General features: G+C 39.7%; 1 protein-coding gene across 3 annotated transcripts in view; it reads right to left on the bottom strand.

The window, feature by feature from the left end:
• The window catches only part of DENND5B (DENN domain containing 5B), a 223,562-nt gene that overhangs the window by 82,342 nt on the left and 122,772 nt on the right, over positions 1–18,448 (bottom strand). For all 3 annotated transcript variants that reach the window (XM_088837249.1, XM_088837247.1, XM_088837248.1), the window contains one exon: positions 1,291–1,478. In XM_088837249.1, coding sequence (XP_088693375.1) covers positions 1,291–1,478 — 188 coding nt within the window. The remainder of the gene's footprint in view (positions 1–1,290; positions 1,479–18,448) is intronic.

The following is an 18,448-nucleotide window of genomic DNA, read 5'->3' as shown; positions in this document are numbered from 1 at the left end:
TGTGTCTAAACAAATATAATTTAATTAACATGCAAATAGACCAGATACTCAATGAGAAACTAAAACACATCACAGTTTAAATCTTTGAACTGCATTTGTCTAGTCTATTTCTTTTTCCTTGAAAATTTAAAGGGCTTACTTCTTTGAACCAACAAAACACTTACATTAATTTAATAAAAGAGAAAACGAGAGTTCAGTTATAAGAAAAAAGAAGTAAATGAGAAAGAAGCAGAAAGCATGCACAAGCTCAAAAGGAGCAAGACAGTTTGCATGTGTATTCTATATGACCTGAATCGGCTACTTCCCCCTGAACAAAAATGTTCATTTTGGTAAGAAAACATTCATTAGAATAACGCAAGCAATGGATGATTACAGGAATCATTTCTGGGTATAACAGCTGTGGCTTAGTGTGTTATTTTAAATTCACTTATTAAAATGAGAATCTCAATGGGAAATAAGAGCAAATAAAGTGAAGCACAGCATGAAAAATTTTACTGAGAAAGGTGCTAATTAAATTGCTAATAATATAATGTAATTAACCATTTTATGTTTTTTAATAGGCCATGGCTCTCTCATCAATATTTCAATTCAAAGGCTTTATATTTCAATTCTGAGTACTATTAAAACAGCTAAAAATTAGATTCAAAATGCTTTCAAAAATTCCTGTTTATTTTCTTTTGAAACAACATTGGAAAATATAACACACAGAAAGTATAGTAATCTTAAGGTGGCCTAAAAGCTAAGGGTTAGAATTTTTATCTCACCCAGCTAGCTCAGCTGACATTCAGAAAAAGTTGATAATTGGTCTTATGTCTGAAAACAAAGACTAAGTATTTAATATTTCCATGATCCTTAGTTTGCAGAAAGATATTACTTTTCATTTGACAGAGGTCAAGAATCAAATTCACTTCAATTAATATAATAATTTTGAAGGATGTTAAAACTGGGCTGTACCACTTAAAAACAAAATTTTAAATGTGAATAAAGAAATAAAATATTATTAGAATAATAAAGCAACTAGATAATACTACTATCACTCCATCTTCACAAATTTACAGCTGTGAAAATTTGCCACTGTTCTGTTTTGAACCATGTTTAATTATTGACTATGTCATATAATAACCATCAGAAGTCAGGATCTGAATTCTATGGCTGAGTGTCTGCCCTAGACCTACTTGGAAGATTCAGAATAGCGAGACTCAGTTGGACAAAGACAATGCTATCTAACAAAAGTGGCCATGGCCTAAATTAACAAAGAGCAAATGCTGCATCATTCATTTTAAGTTTTACCTCTTGAGGAAGTTCTAGCTTAGAACGGTCAGTTCCTTCTTTTGACTGAAGGCCCATCAGGTAAGGGACAGGAGCATCAAGAAAATGTAGCAGAGAAGCAGGGAGGATGGGCACATAAACATGCTGCCACTGAAATGGGAACAGAAGTGTGGTGATGCCTTCAGCCACAGTCATCAGGCGCTGATAATCTGCACAGAACAACAATAACAGAAACGGAGGGGAAGATTCCAAGTCAAAACATAATCACTACATTAAGCTTAAAAACATCAATTTCCAGAAAAATTCTTGTGCTAGAATCCTAAAGTGCTAAAAGTCTTGTGCTAAATTCTTGAGCTAAAATGCTTCTTCATGACCACACAGAAAAGAAGTCAGTTCTATTCCACCATAATTAAAGAGCTGAAAGGTTTCACTTGAATGATTTTCAGGGCGGGTATGAGTAGGTGGGAAACATCATCAAACTTTTTGTTTATGAAAACACTGGTGTGTGAACTGACATTCCTTTAAAATGCAAAGCAAACAAGAACTAATAAAGTTGTTCTTGGCATTTCTCCCATTGAAAATGTGTAACAATACTTCTATTGATCCCTTTTTATATATACATATTATCTACACAATCCTCAATTCAGAGGATCTTTTTTTCTTGTATAAATGATCATGGCTATGGCCTATAGTTGTCCTGATTATACTGATTTTAGCCTTCATTTCGGGGATACAAGATATTCATAGTCATACTTCCTATGTTAACCTGCAACTGAAATCCAGAGACAAAATGGAAAGTTACTGGAAAATTAAAGGCTGCTTTTCTTATTGTTCTGTTTACATGAGCTAATTTATCAAAACTAAAAACTGTACACAATATTAAAGTGCCTCTTTCCTCCTCACAGTTTTACTGGAATATAATTAACATATATTAGTGTTAGGTATATAACATGATAATTTGATATATATGCATAAACAGGAAAATATATTACCACAATAAGTTTAGCTAATATTTATTAACTCAGATAGTTACAAATGAAGTGCCCTCTAAAACCACTCTGCCACGGATGCAATACATACATATGTCTATTGCTGTTTGTTGTTTAGTTGCTAAGTCTTGTCGGATTCTTTTACGACCCCATGGACTATAGCCCATCAGGCTGATCTATTCATAGGATTTCCCAGGCAAGAATACTGGAGTGGGTTGCCATTTCCTTCTCCAGGGGATCTTCACAACCAAGGGATAGAACCCGCATTTCCAGCAATTGGCAGGAGCCACCAGTGGTACAGACATATATGTCTATAATCCCTACTTAAACCTTTGGAGGCAGACATATGTCATAATTTACAAAGGTAATATTGTACATACAACACATATGTGAACTACCTAGGGCAGCACCCTATAATCAGTTAATGTTTCTGCAGCAAACTATATGAGGGTCCCAGTATATCCAAAGAATCTAAATAGGGTCACACTGGTTCAGATCTAATTTTACTAATAAATGAGTTACCAAAAAATGTTTGGTCTTCAGAATGGATATTGTAGAATTGTAATAATTCTCTCACAAAATTCACTGTGCACAAATACAGTAAAATCTGAGGGAGTAGGCTTTGGGAGAGACTTTTTAAAAAAGTTAAGGGGAATGAGCCAATGCTACTTGGTTCATATGAAACTCAAAGAACACCCAACCACACACAAGCAAGATGTTTTCCATTAAAATTTTTCGTGTTGTTTTATAATCTGTAAATGACTACTTTTAATAGTCTACAACAGGATTTTGGTCACGAATTATCATCTACCCACAGCCTGAAGAAGTGAAGTCGGGTCGCTCAGTCGTGTCCGACTCTTTGCGACCCCATGGACTGTAGCCTACCAGGCTTCTCTGTCCATCGGATTCTCCAGGAAAGAATACTGGAGTGGGTTACCATTTCCTTCTCCAGGGGATTTTCCCGGCCCAGGGATCAAACCCAGGTCGCCCGCATTGGAGGCAGACGCTTTAACCTCTGAGCCACCAGGGAAGCCCTTGACCTACATGTATTTAAAATTTTCCTTATCTGATTCATTATTAAGTGTTAGGTGAAAACCTGCTTAGAGGAACACTTCTATATATACCAGGCAGCTTGAAGGAAGAGGGTGTTTCGTATTTCGTGGGTTGCACAGTGACTTGGTTGTAGTGGATGGTCCCATGGAACTGTTTATGCTCAACAGAACAGCATGGTTCAGCTGTGAGCATCCCATCAGTCTGCGGTGACAGGGAGGCTGAGCTGTGAGAGCTACATCAGTTCCCAGGTTTCAGGGTTTTTTTAAATTTCTTTCTCAATTATAAGCCAGACACAGATGAAATGTTCGGGGTTTTAAGCAGTCAGATTGTGTGCCAGTTATCTACTGATCTATTTACTGAGCTCCAAATTCACTCCGCAGGTGGTCTATGAAGATGAATTGGCCAGTTAGCATGTTCTCTTTTACAGTGAGCACACCGTGAAGCTTTGCCAGTAGAGATAACTGGAGAGACACTGCAGGAGGAAGGGCTTCACGGTTTTGGAGTACAGTAGATAAGGTGTAGTGTTTTGTGTGCTTTTGTTCCTACTGCATGGCTCATCAGTGGTGTGGATTTGTGAGGACATCTGATGGTCCATTTTCCTGGCCATACACCTAGAGCGCACAGGCTCAGTGACTAGGCCCTCCTAATAAGGATAGGGCATACTCACAGCCACTGCTCACTTGGACCTGGGAGGTTTGTTTTCTGCTTATCTGACTGAGGATCAGTTCCAGCCCAGGCAACCCACTGGCCTCCACTATCCAATGAGCTGTAACCACATCTTCTTCAATGAGGTATGAACCTTACTTAGCCTTGGGAAGTAGACCTCCTTCCCAGTTGGTCCTTCCTAGGGTCCCTTTAGAGTGTTCTTCATGTCTTTATAGTTACTTTCCTATTATAGCTTAATAATTCTTCATATCACATTCCTCTGTTTAAATTACTGTGTGGTTTAACCTGTCTCCTGATTGCACCAATGCTGAAAGGCAGAGGGTTTTAAGCACTCACATCAAATCCCTAGCAGCTTGGCTACTTTATTTACTGTTAATGGGAAAATGTTTAATCTCAAAGGAAAAATAACTTCTTTAAGGAATGGCAACCAGTCATCTTAGGCTATTTTCTTGCTTTAATTATGGAAAACTTTCACATGGGGAAATGAAAACAAATTATATATTTTCCACCTTTCTAGTAGACATGAAAGACTGATATACGTAGTTTATTTTTCCTTCGCCACAATTCTACCCACTCGTTACGGGTGTTCCATGTCTATTCTTCTTTCTAGTTCTGCTTTCTCAAGGAGACTATAAATGCCACACGCTTTTTAATAATGCAGTTACTTAGCAGAAACAAGGCAATTCTTTGTAACTGAATCAAGAAAAGGTAGTTTTCTCCTCTAAGCACTTTTTAAAAACATTAAATAACTTAGGAAAATTATTTTTTCTTTGATACTCAACATGATGAATGTGTAGTAAGTTTCCATATTTAAGACATGTCTCAGCTTCATAATTTGGTCCTTTTTTGCCTCATTTCTTACCACCACACATGTAGCCAAATCATATGCTAGCAATTCAGTTCTGAACATGACAGGTCCCTGTGCCTCTGTAACCCTTTCCCTCTGCCCAGAATGTCTCTTTCCCTTGCAGTACCTGGCTCAGTTCCACTTTTTCTTTAGGCAGTGGTTCCTTTGGAAAGCATTCCCTAAATACTTTTTATTGGCACTACAGTCCCTTCCACATGCTTCCACAATATCCCGCCTCTATTTTCATCACAGTAATTATTCCTCCCAGTAAAACTATTAAAATTCTATTATAATTATCTATTTATGTGTCTCTCCTCTCTTCCCTGCTAACCATCATTTACTAGAGCACCATGACTACATTTTTAATCTCAGAGTTCTCAGAACTTCTTGGTACGTGGCCTACGACATAGTGAATGGTCAATAAATGTACACTGAGAAATTATTACGTGAACATCTAAGGCATGTAAAATGAACTAAAACTACCGGACATTATGCTTGACCATGTTTTACAACAAAACACACTGTCAAAAATTTGCCTAGCAGTGGCAAAGGCACAGACCCTGAGATGGCCTGGCCTCTGCTATCTCATCCCTGGGATTTGGTCCCTGTCCACCAGCATCACTGTGGAGAATCAGGTCAGCCCTATGGGGACAGTGAAGCAGCCTGAGGCTGGAAATGAGATTGGGAGCACAGGACCCAGGCTACAGCCTCAGGAGATGGCTGAGTGACATAGGACAGGTACAGTGCTGGCTGGTGGTGCAAGAGCCCATGGAAAGGCCACACTTACTGGGGTTTACATATTACGAAGCACTGCCAGTGGAGGTGTGAAGATGGTGGTGTCCAGCATACCTTTGGTGAACATCTTGATGAAAGCTGGAAGATTATACATGTACTAACCCAGGGCAGTGACTGGTTACTGACTGAGCCAGACTGGCTTTGAGGCCTTGGACCTGACTAGTTCACAAAGATATCCCAAGAGGCAGAATACAAATTCAAATGAGCATTTAAAAAATTAACCTCAATGATAGATGAAGAGTGAGCTATATTTTGCTTATCAGATGGGCAAAGATTAAAAAAGAAAATCATAGCAAAAATATGGAGGAAAGAGTATTCTTATACACTGTTTTATAAAGGTGGCATAAATTGCTAAACCTCTGTACTCGGCAATATTTTTCAAAAGCTTAAAAATAAACAGATCATCTGACCCAGCAATTCTAGTTAATTTATCACATAAATAAACAAAAACATATGTACATGGATGCTTAAAGTGTATAAAGTGCTATTTATAACAGTAAACTATTTGCAATATCCTAAGTAACTAACAAAAGGGTTAGATTTATGGCCACTTATATAATGAAATATACTAAAGCTACTAAGAGCATATCTATATTATTACCATGGAAAACCAAAATGTGTTTGGCAGCAGCAGGAAGCAGCTAGGTACTATAATCTTGCTGGAATTCCCCCTTGGGAATCTGGGTACTTTGGGTACATATACCCAAAGAACTGAAGGCAAAGTGCTGAAGATACAGTCAAATGTCTATGTTTATAGTAACATTATTCACAGTAGCCAAGGTGGAAATAAAATGGGTGAATGGATAAATAAAATGTGGTATATACATACAATGGAATGCTTTTTTTCTTTTCTTTTAAAAAAATTTTGTACAATGGAATGTTATTCAGCCTTAAGAAGGAAGGAAATCCTGGCATATGCTACAATGTGGATGAAACTTTAGGACATTATGCTAAGTGAAATAAGCGAATCATAGAAAGACAAATATTGTATAATTCCACTTAGATGAGGTACTTAAAGTAGTCAATTCACAGAAACAAATGAAGAATGGTGGTTGTCAGGAAGGGACTAAGAGGAATAGGAAATGGGGAGTTACTGTTGAATGGATATAGAGCTTCAGTTTTGCAAGATGGAAAACCTCTGGAGACTGGTTGCAAAACAATCTGAATATACTTAGTCCAATGTGAATACACCGAATTTTTCACTAAGCCGTAGTTAAAATGGTAAATTTATACATTTTTTTTTAACTACAATTTTAAAAACTTACTGAATCTAATCTATAGGTAAATAATCTGTGGGAAGTGGAATCCCCCCAAAATGGATCTATAAGAATAAATAATTTGAATCTGACTTGAAAATGATTTTTTATTTGATATGACTTTTTAAGAAAGTATACATAGGTTTCAAAGACAAATAGACTTGCAAAATAGGTAATGAAATATATATTCCTTGGAAATTGTTTTCTATATTAAAGGTCTTATTTAATTTATAATTTTAAATATAACTTCCAATAAATATCTGTATTCACAAAAATATAATTTTCTAACACTCATGAGGATCTGTGAAAAGTAGTATCTCTTAGTGCTTCAACAATGGTTAAAACAAAAACAAAATATTTACACACATACTGTGTACTAAAATTATGTAATGTTGATTAAACATAATTGGTAATTGCTGGTAAAAGAGAAAAAAATATCTGCATTATTTCCCTTTTTATATTACTAACAGTTATATTACGCCTGCTGCTGCTGCTGCTAAGTCACTTCAGTCGTGTCCGACTCTGTGTGACCCCATAGACGGAAGCCCACCAGGCTCCCCCTTCCCTGGGATTCTCCAGGCAAGAACACTGGAGTGGGTTGCCATTTCCTTCTCCAATGTGTGAAAGTGGAAAGTGAAAAGTGAAAGTGAAGTCGCTCAGTCGTGTCCGACCCTTAGCGACCCCACGGACTGCAGCCTACCAGGCTCCTCCATCCATGGGATTTTCTAGGCAAGAGTACTGGAGTGGCTTGCCATTGCCTTCTCCGATATTATGCCTAGCATTTGTTATATTCTGTAATAACTGTCACAATCAAGCTGTTCATTTTTAATTCAGTGATCTGTTTTAAACATTTCTATTATGACAGTGTTATGGACTAGGGCTCCAAAACTAATCTAAAAATGGTAAATACAATAACTATTTGACACCCAGTACGTGACTACATGAATTTGCAAAAAAATATAAAGAAAGTCATTGGAGGCCGGGAACAAAATGGGAGCGAGAGTTCAGAGTGGTAAAGCTGAAATGTTTGGCTGTCTTTGGAGTGTTTACTGAACTAAGGTGGCCTAGAGCTTAAGTATTACTTTTGTGCATGCTGAGGGACAAAGTTCAAGAAAGGCTAGGATTAAAATGGTAGATCCTCTTGCAAAAATGTCAGATCTTAAAAGGGCAAAAAACTCAGGGAAAGGAGACCAAGAAAGGAAAAAATGAAACCAAAATGATTACAACATGAAATCTGTATTGCCAACGGAAGTTGTCTGTTCTGGCCCTGGCCCTGGCCCAGGGAGGAAGGTGGAAAAAAGCCTTCCTGCAAATTCATAACCACTGGCTAGTTTTCAAAGGTGTTTAGGGCTCTGATGCTATTTGTAAGGCCCAAGAAAGATTCACAGTAAGAACTACAACTTAAAGTAAAATAATCTGTGTTGCCAGTGAATTCAGGTACTTGGTGAAAGAAAATACAAACCTTCCCTGGAGGAATAAATCCTCAATCCTCAACTCATGAGATATTGAATTTATGTGAAAAAGAATATAAGATGTGTATGTTTAATGTATTTAAGGAAATTAAGGGAAAAATTAGGAGTAAGACTATTTATAGGACCACTGAAATTAAAATGTCAAAAAAAGGATTCAGTTCAGTTCAGTCGCTCAGTCGTGTCCGACGCTTTGCGACCCCATGAATCACAGCACGCCAGGCCTCCCTGTCCATCACCAACTCCCGGAGTCATGCGACGAGTTGACTCACTGGAAAAGACTCTGATGCTGGGAAAAAAAGGGTTAACTATGGATTAAACATGGGCAAAAGGAGAATAAGGTGAGAGATAAATCAACCAGAATACAGCAAAGAGACAGACAGACAGAAAAAGAGGTTGAAAGATAATGGAAGACTGAGCAAGATAGAATAACACATTTAATTAAACTTTCAAGATGATAAAAAAAGAAAAAAGACAGATGGAAGTAAAATTCAGAAAGAAAACTGAGAATTTTCCAAAACTGGTGAAAAATATTAATCCTAGATTTCAGGAAACACAATGAATCACAACCAGGACAAATAAAGAGACCCTCATCTAGATAAATCACAGTCAAAATATGGGACACCAAAGACAAACAGAAAATCATATATAGAGCCAGAATGAAAAAAGATTGCTGGCCAAGGAATGACAATGAGAGTGACTGTAACAAATGACTTCTCCTTTAAATGAGAATGGAATGATTTCAGGAAGATACTGGAATACAATGTGTTAAGAAGGAGAGTAAAACAAACCTTTCAGCACAGAATTTAATATCTAATGAAACCATCTTGCAAAAACAAGGACAAATTTAAAACACTGTTCAGTTCAGTTCAGTCGCTCAGTCGTGTCCGACTGTTTGCGACCCCATGAATCACAGCACGTCAGGCCTCCCTGTCCATCACCAACTCCCGGAGTTCACTCAAACTCATGTCCATAGAGTCTGTGATGCCATCCAGCCATCTCATTCTCTGTCGTCCCCTTCCCCTCCCGCCCCCAATCCTTCCCAGCATCAGAGTCTTTTCCAGTGAGTCAGCTCGTCGTATGAGGTAGCCAAAGTATTGGAGTTTCAGCTTTAGCATCAGTCCTTCCAATGAACACCCAGGATTGATCTCCTTTAGAATGGACTGGTTGAATCTCCTTGCAGTTCAAGGGACTCTCAATAGTCTTCTCTAGCACCACAGTTCAAAAGCATCAATTCTTCGGTGATCAGCTTTCTTCACAGTCCAACTCTCACATCCATACATGACCATGGGAAAAACCATAGCCTTGACTAGATGGACCTTGGTTGGCAAAGTAATGTCTCTGCTTTTTAATATACCATCTAGGTTGGTCATAACTTTCCTTCCAAGGAGTAAGCGTCTTTTAATTTCATGGCTGCAATCAGCATCTGCAGTGATTCTGGAGCCCCAAAAAATAAAGTCTGACACTGGTTCCACTGTTTTCCCATCTATTTCCCATGAAGTGATGGGACCAGATGCCATGATCTTTGTTTTCTGAATGTTGAGCTTCAAGCCAACCTTTTCACTCTCCTCTTTCACTTTCAACAAGAGGCTATTTAGTTCCTCCTCACTTTCTGCCATAAGGGTGGTGTCATCTGCATATCTGAGGTTATTGACATTTCTCCCAGCAATCTTGATTCCAGCTTGTGCTTCTTCCAGCCCAGCATTCCTCATGATGTACTCTGCATATAAGTTACTGTTAGATGAACAAAATCTAATAGAGAATGCCACCTCACTTAAGGAACTTGTAAGGATAAACTTTAGGAATAAGGAGACTAATCCCAGAACAAATATTTGAGATACAAAATGGAATGTGAATTTTCAACAAATGGCGATTATGAGTAAGTTTAAGCAAAATCAAGTATGGTAAATAAATATATCTAACTTGAGGGTTTATTAAAATTTTGAACAACTATAACAAGTAAGCCATGATGGGGGTGACTGAAGTCAAAGCATTTTTAGAGTATCTGTATTTTAAAGATTCTTATTAACATAATACTAAGTGTTCATGTTAAAATCTAAAAGCTTACCATTAATAAAGGGAAACAGAGCATATAACATCTACAATAATTAAATTTTACAAATGAATGAGAAAAATCAATTATTTCAAAAGAAGGCAAAAAAAAAAGGAGAAAGGCAAATGGTTAAAATAAATGAAAAATTTTAAATCATTAGAATATTGAATAATGAAAATACCAGATACTAAGATTTCATGGCAAATAGATGGGGAAACATGGAAACAGTGACAGATTTTATTTTTTTGGGTTCCAAAATCATTGCAGATGGTGACTGCAGCCATGAAATTAAAAGACGCTTGCTCCTTGGAAGAAAAGCTATGACCAAGCTAGATAGCATATTAAAAAGCAGAGACATTACTTTGCCAACAAAGGTCCATCTAGTCAAAGCTGTGGTTTTTCCAGTAGTCATGTATGGATGTGAGAGTTGGACTATAAAGAAAGCTGAGCGCCGAAGAATTGATGCTTCTGAACTGTGGTGTTGGAGAAGACTCTTGAGAGTCCATTGGACTGCAAGGAGATCCAGCCAGTCCATCCTAAAGGAAATCAGTCCTGAATATTCCTTGGAAGGACTGATGCTGAAGCTGAAACTCCAATACTCTGAGTACCTGATGTGAAGAACTGACTCATTTGAAAAGACCCTGATGCTGGGAAAGATTGAAGGCGGGAGGAGAAGGGGACAACAGAGGATGAGATGGTTGGATGGCATCACCGACTCAATGGACATGAGTTTGAGTAAACTTTGGGAGTTGGTGATGAACAGGGAGGCCTGGCGTGCTGTAGTCCATGGGGTTGCAAAGAGTCAGACACGACTGAGTGACTGAACTGAACTGAACTGAAGACTTGTAGGATACAACTATCACAGCACTCAAACACTTAAGATGCTAATATTTGGGGGTGGGGTGGGCCCAATGCAAATAAAAAACAAAACCATAAATTAATAAAACAGAAAATAAAGATACAACAGAAAATACAAACAAAGGTAAAAGTTCTTTATAAAGAGTAGTAAAACTGACACACTATATGGGAAAGTAAGAGAAAATAAGAGAGGAGGCACAAATAAACAGCATTAGGGATGAAAAGAGGAACAAAACTACAGACATAGCAGAGATTAAGATGATAAGGAAATATAATCAAGACTTTATGTCAATAAACTGAAAGGTAAGAGAATTTTTCCTAGATAAAACAGAAATGAACAAAAACTGATTCAAGAAGAAATAGTGGAGCTTCTAGGTTGGTGAACACACTGAGGTGGGGGAGGATGCCCGCCCTCCAGGCATGGAAGCGATGCATTCCTCCTCACATAAGTTCTCCTATGCATCTCTTCCACTGGGCTGTTTCTGAGTTGCAGCCTTTATGATAAATGGTGACAGTAAGTAAAGTGCTTCCCTGAGTTCTATGAGCTGTTCTAGTGAATTATGGAACCTGAAAGAAGGGTCATGGGAAATCCTGAATTCACAGTTGGCTGGACAGAAATGTGGGTAACCTGACCACCCTATTTGCAGCTGGTGTCTGAAGTGAGGGCAGTTCTGCAGGACCAAAACTTTAAACCTGATGTTAAATCCAGGTGGTTAGTGTCAGAAGTGAACTGAGTTGCCAGTATCACGTCTGACGGATGTCACCAAAGAAACAAAACTCTCATTCAGTGTCAGAAAATGTGGGAGCTAATAGAATGACTTAGGTTTGTAGAAATACATAGTCTGGGGAGAGAAAGGATGAGGAGCAGAGCAAGGTATGAGGAACTGTTGACCCCTGGGAGGCCACATGGTTAATCACGGTATAGAGCAAAAGCTGTGCTGAGATAAATTACTGAAGGTAAAAGTTATCAGTGGAATTTATTGATGGATGTAACTCCTGGGGAGTTGTTTCAATGGATGCATAAAGAAACCAGTAAGAAAAAAAGTGACATGTGCAATCCCTTGATTGATTTAGCTATAACAGCTAAACCAAATTAAAAGAGACTGCAAGGTCAGATTTTGTTGCTGGGCAATCTAACTTCAAAGCTGCCCCCAAAGGGAACAATTATTTGGGGACAACAAAGGTCACCAAGGTTAACGTGTGGGGGGTGGGAAGGGCAAAACTAAGCAACTACTGAGAACAGGGGCTTACTGTGAAGGAACGATCATTTCCTTTGTAGATTGGCACCACCAGCTTCCCAAAGAAGCTCTACTAAAGGACTAAGAGAGAAATTTAGGAGCAGTATATTCATTGTTAAATGCTGTAGAGTGGAAGGGTTGATGCAGGACCACAGCTAACTATGGGACAATCACAGATGGCTATCCATGACACAGACACCACAGCGGGTTTATTCCTGAGAGAACAGCAGCCCAGTGGACTGGATAAAAGCTACTATGTTTACACAAAGAACAGGGACTACCTGACTCCCTCTAAAAATGTGAAGTAGAATACTCCAGATGAATTCACCCCCTACTAGTCATATGCAAGCCATGTGGGCTTGCTGCTATGATAATCAGAATATTTACAACTGAAAATGCCCATTACTCAGGTCATGGTAAATACTGTGGGCCCTTTCTGCATTAGCAATCCATGTAATCTTATAGTCAGAGAAGCCTGTCTCAGCTTCCTGTCATAAATTTTAACAGATGTTAATAAAAACATTTTACTGATTAAAAAGAAAATGTGGAGAGGAGAGGAAGTAGTAGAGGGGAGAGGAAGTAGGGAAGGGACTTGTCCCAGCATTTTTAAACAGGTATTAAGAAATTGGGTGAATAAGCAAATACTGCAATGGCAACCCACTCCAGTACTCTTGCCTGGAAAATCCCATGGATGGAGGAGCCTGGAAGGCTGCAGTCCCTGAGGTTGCTGTGAGTTGGACACGACTGAGCGGCTTCGCTTTCACTTTTCACTTTCATGCATTGGAGAAGGAAATGGCAACCCACTCCAGTGTTCTTGTCTGGAGAATCCCAGGGGCAGGGGAGCCTGGTGGGCTGCTGTCTATGGGGTCGCACAGAATCAGACACGACTGAAGTGATTTAGCAGCAGCAGCAGAGGAGTGGAAAAGAGGAAAAAGAAAGAAAGGCGTCACAGGACTCATCCCAGGAGGATGGACATCTGTGGATGGTTATTAAGAAATGGGATGTATAAAATGGGTATTGATGGAGTTGAAACAAAGTTCTTTTTAAAAATATACATATTTATTTATTTATTTGGCTGCCTTGGGTCTTTGTTGCAGCACTCAGGCTTACTAAACCCATGTGGGATCTGAGCTCTTCCATCAGGGATCAAAACCATGTTCTCTGCATTGCAAAGTAGATCCCTAACCACTGAACCACCAGAGAAGTCCCTGAAACAAAGGCTTTAACACAGTACTATCTGAGACTGGGGGGATCAAAGGGACCCTGCTAGTACCCCTATATAAACTGGCGTTAAACTATTTGAGTCTATCTACCCCAGTTTGGACAAATTTAAGAGACAGGGAAAGCAATGATTATAATGAGAAACTGTACAGGGCAACAGGCAGATTATTTGAGATGGAGACTGACAAGAAGGACCAAGGTCTCTTGGCTCAAACCCTCTGCTGGCTAAAATGATCAGGGAAGAGAAGTTTCTGGGGCTCCTTTACTTGAATGGGACCGCATGCACTATGATACCAAAACCCTCGGGTGAAGTCTTAACACAGACTACAATTAGATTGAGAGACTACGAAAAAATTTAAGGTTGATTGGATTAAGGTGAAAGTCTAGGTGAAAACTGGAATCTTTCAACAGGCTTTGTTGCTGTTGTTCAGTCTCCAAGCTGTGTCCAACTCTCTGCCACCCCATGGACTGCAACATGTCAGGCTTCCCTGTCCTTCATTATCTTCCAGAGTTAGTTCAAACTCATGTCCATTGAGTCATTGATGCCATTCAACCATCTCATTCTCTGTCGTCCTCTTCTCCGCTTGCCCTCAATCTTTCCCAGAATCAGGGCCTTTTCCAATGAGTCAGCTCTTCGCATCAGGTGGCCAAAGTGTTGGAGCTTCAGCTTTAGCACTGGTCCTTCCAAGGAATATTCATGGTTGATTTCCTTAAGATTGACTGGTTTGATCTGCTTGCAGTCTAAGGGACTCTCAAGAATCTTCTCCAGCAGCAGAATCCAAAAGCATCCATTCTTCTGTGCTCAGCTCTCTTTATGGCCCAACTCTCACATCGATACATGACTACTGGAAAAACTATATGGACCTTTGTCGGCAAAGTGATGTCTCTCCATTTTATATGCTGTCTAGGTTGGTCATAGCTTTTCTTCCAAGGAGCAGGAATCTTTGAATTTCAAGGCTGCAGTCACAATCCACAGTGATTTTGGAGCCCAAGGAAATAAAGTCTGTCACTGTTTCCACTTTTCATCCATCTTATTTGCCATAAAGTGATGGGATTGGATAATATGATCTTTGCTTTCTGAATGTTGAGTTTGAAGCCAACTTTTTCACTCTCCTATTTCACCTTCATCAAGAGGCTCTTTAGTTCCTCTTCACTTTCTGCCATTAGAGTGGTGTCACCTGTGTATCTAAGGTTGTTGATATTTCTCCCATCAATTTTGATTCCAGCTTGTGAGTCATCCAGCCCAGAATTTTGTATGATGTACTCTGCATAGAAATTAAATAAGCAGGGTGGCCATATACAGCCTCGATGTACTCCTTTCCCAAATTTGAACCAGTCTGTTGTTCCATGTCTGGTTCTAACTACTGCTTCTTAATCTGTACACACATTTCTCAGCAGGCAGTAAGGCGGTATTTCCATCTCTTGAAGAATTTTCCACAGTTTGTTGTGATCCACACAGTGAAAGGCTTTAGCATAGTCAATGAAGCAGAAGTAGATGTTTTTTATGAATTCTCTTGCCTTTTCTATGATCCAGCTGCTGCTGCTAAGTCACTTCAGTAGTGTCCAACTCTGTGTGACCCCATAGACGGAAGCCCACCAGACTTCCCCGTCCCTGGGATTCTCCAGGCAAGAACACTGGAGTGGGTTGCCATTTCCTTCTCCAATGTGTGAAAGTGAAAAATGAAAGTGAAGTCGCTCAGTCGTGTTCAACCCTTAGCAACCCCATGGACTGCAGCCTACCAGGCTCCTCTATCCATGGGATTTTCTAGGCAACAGTACTGGAGTGGCTTGCCATTGCCTTCTCCTATGATCCAGCAGTTGTCAGCAATTTGATCTCTGGTTCCTTCCTTTTCTAAATTCAGCTTGTACATCTGAAAGTTTTCCATTCAAGGACTGCTGAAATCAAGCTTGAAGGATTTTGAGCATAATCTTGGTAGTATATGAAATGAATGCAGCTGTAGAGTAATTTGAACATTCTTTCGCATTGCCTTTCTTTGGGGCTGGAATGAAAACTGACCTTTTCCTGTGCTGTGGTCACTGCTGAGTTTTCTAAATCTGCTGGCATATTGAGTGCAGCACTTTAAAAGCATCATCCTTTAGGATTTGAAATAGCTCAACTGGAATTCCATTCCCTTCACTAGCTTTGTTCATAGTGATACTTTCTAAGTCCCACTTGACTTCACACTCCAGGATGTCTGGCTCTATGTGAGTGACCACACCATTGTGGTTATCCGGGTCATTAAGACCTTTTTTGTACAGTTCTTCTGTGTATTCTTGCCACCTCTTCTTAATATTTTCTTCTTCTGTTAGGTCCTTGCCATTTCTACCCATTTTTTGTGCCCATCTTTGCAAGAAATGTTCCCTTGGTATCTCTAATTTTCTTGAAAATATCTCTATTTTTTCCCATTGTATTGTTTTCCTTTATTTCTCTGCACTGTTCACTTAAGAAGGCTTTCTTATCTTTCTTTGCTAGTCTCTGGAATCCTGCATTCACTTGGGTATATCTTTCCCTTTATATTTGCCTTCTGCTTCTCTTCTTTTCTCAGCTATTTGTAAGGTCTCCTCAGACAACCGCTTTGCCTTTTTGCATTTCTTTTTCTTGGGGATGGTTTTGATCACTACCTCTTGCACAATGTTATGAACCTCTGTCCATAGTTCTTCAGGCACTCTGTTTACCAGGTCTAATTCCTTGAATCTATTCATTACCTCCACTGTATAATCATAAGGGATTTGACTTAGGTCATATCTGAATGGCCTAAGCTTTCCTGGTGGCTCAGACAGTAAAGAATATGCCTACAATGCAGGAGATCCAGGTTTGATCCCTGGGTTGGGAAGACCCCCTGGAGAAGGGAATGGCAACCCACTCCAGTATTCTATTTTTTTTTTTTAATCCCATATGTTTTGGGGGCTTCCCTGGTATCTCAGATGGTAAAGAATCTCTCTGCAGTGCAGCAGATCTGGGTTTGATTCCCAGATCAGGATCCCCTAAAGAAGTAAATGGCAACCCACTCCAGTATTCTTGCCTGGAGAATCCCATGAACAGAGGAGCCTGGTGGGCTACAGTCCATGGAGTCTTCTGCCCATGAGGTCACACAGAGTCAGACATGACTGAACAACTAACACTTTCTCATTCACTGAATGGCCTAGTGGTTTTCACCACTTTCTTCAATTTCAGCCTGAATTTTGCAATAAGGAGCTAATGATCTGAGCCACAGTCAGCTCCAGGTCTTGTTTCTGTTCACTGTGTAGAGCATCTCCATCTTCGGCTGCAAAAAATATAATCAATCTGATTTCAGTACTGACCATCTGGTGAAGCCCATGTGTAGAGTCCTCCACAGGCTTACTTCAGTGGTTTATAGGAATAGATACTATGTCTAAACAGGATAGATACTATCTATAGATACTATACTAAAGATAGATATTGTACTAAAGACACTATGTTTTCCCCTAAAGTAAAACAGATGGCATGTCAACTACCCTCCAAGCAATATTAATTGGACATCATGCTAAATGAGAACAAGACTGCCTGAGCCCATACAGTGTTGCAGACAAGAAGCTGGAGTCTGGAGACAAACTCTGTACAGTAGTTCTATAGAGAGCACAGACTGGCACTTATGGCAAAAGCCTGTGATTGACTCCCAGGGATAAAAAGCAACTGGGATTCTGGACTGAGAACTTCCATTTGAGAGGCAATCACTAGCCCGCTACTGCACGTTAGTCTAAATTGCCCCTGTAAACTGAAAGACAAAATGATACTGAAACCCTGGATAATCATGGTGTCTCGGGTGATCAGAAAAACACTCTAATGAGGAAGACAAAGCACACAAGAGTTTACATAGAATCTTGTCATGAGGAAAATACAAAGAGGAGATACAACCAAGAGCTTTTTTCCCCAGAGAATTGACTCTGGAACTGAGTGAGGAGGTACCAGATTATACTGTTACTTGGACAGCATAAATACTTCTCAACTGACCAACATAGAGCTTCTTGGTTATGGGTGACAGATTCACGGTGAATGGCCATTACTTTGATTGAAGCAGGTAAACACAAATGGGCTCAGTGGACTGACTTGCATGCTGTTTTCTTAGCAGTGATGGAAAAACTAAACAATGGTAAAAGTCCAAGCGTGTATGTGTGCTAAGTTGCTTCAGTTGTGTTCAAGTCTTTGTGGCCCCATGGTCTACAGCCCACCAGGCTCCTCTGTCCATGGATTCCCCAGGCAAGAATACTGGAGTGGGTTGCCATGCCCTCCTCCAGGGGATCTACTGACCCAAGGATCAAACCTGCAGCTCCCATGCCTCCCGCATTGCAGGCAGATTCTTTACTGCTGAGCCAGCTGGGAAACCTAAAAGTACATATGCTTAGGTTTTTATTGACTCATGCACAGTGGAAAACTGGACTACTAAAAGGATGTCTGTGTAAGGTGCAGCCATATGGAAATCCCTCTGGGAATCCATGGACCACATTAAATAGGACATGCTAACGCTCATCAGAAGAACCCGCTTTCAGGTTTGGGAGGTAACTGTGACCCCCAAGTGGACCTTTTGGTACACTCCCTTGAAGTGCCCACCCAGAGGACTTCAGCAATGCAGAGATGGGCTGAATCTATACATAATCTTCTTATAACCTCTGAGGCACAAATTGCCAACAAGAACTATTTTGTCTGCTAACAAGAGAGACAGAGGCTGCAGATGGCTGTGGGGAAGATTCCCCAGGGGGAAGGCCCTGCTACAC

The sequence above is a fragment of the Moschus berezovskii genome, chromosome 6 (genome assembly GCF_049115385.1).
Source record: "Moschus berezovskii isolate FMDL1 chromosome 6, NW_MosBer_1.0, whole genome shotgun sequence".
NCBI lineage: Eukaryota > Metazoa > Chordata > Mammalia > Artiodactyla > Moschidae > Moschus > Moschus berezovskii.
This window is presented reverse-complemented; position numbering and strand designations above follow the sequence as displayed.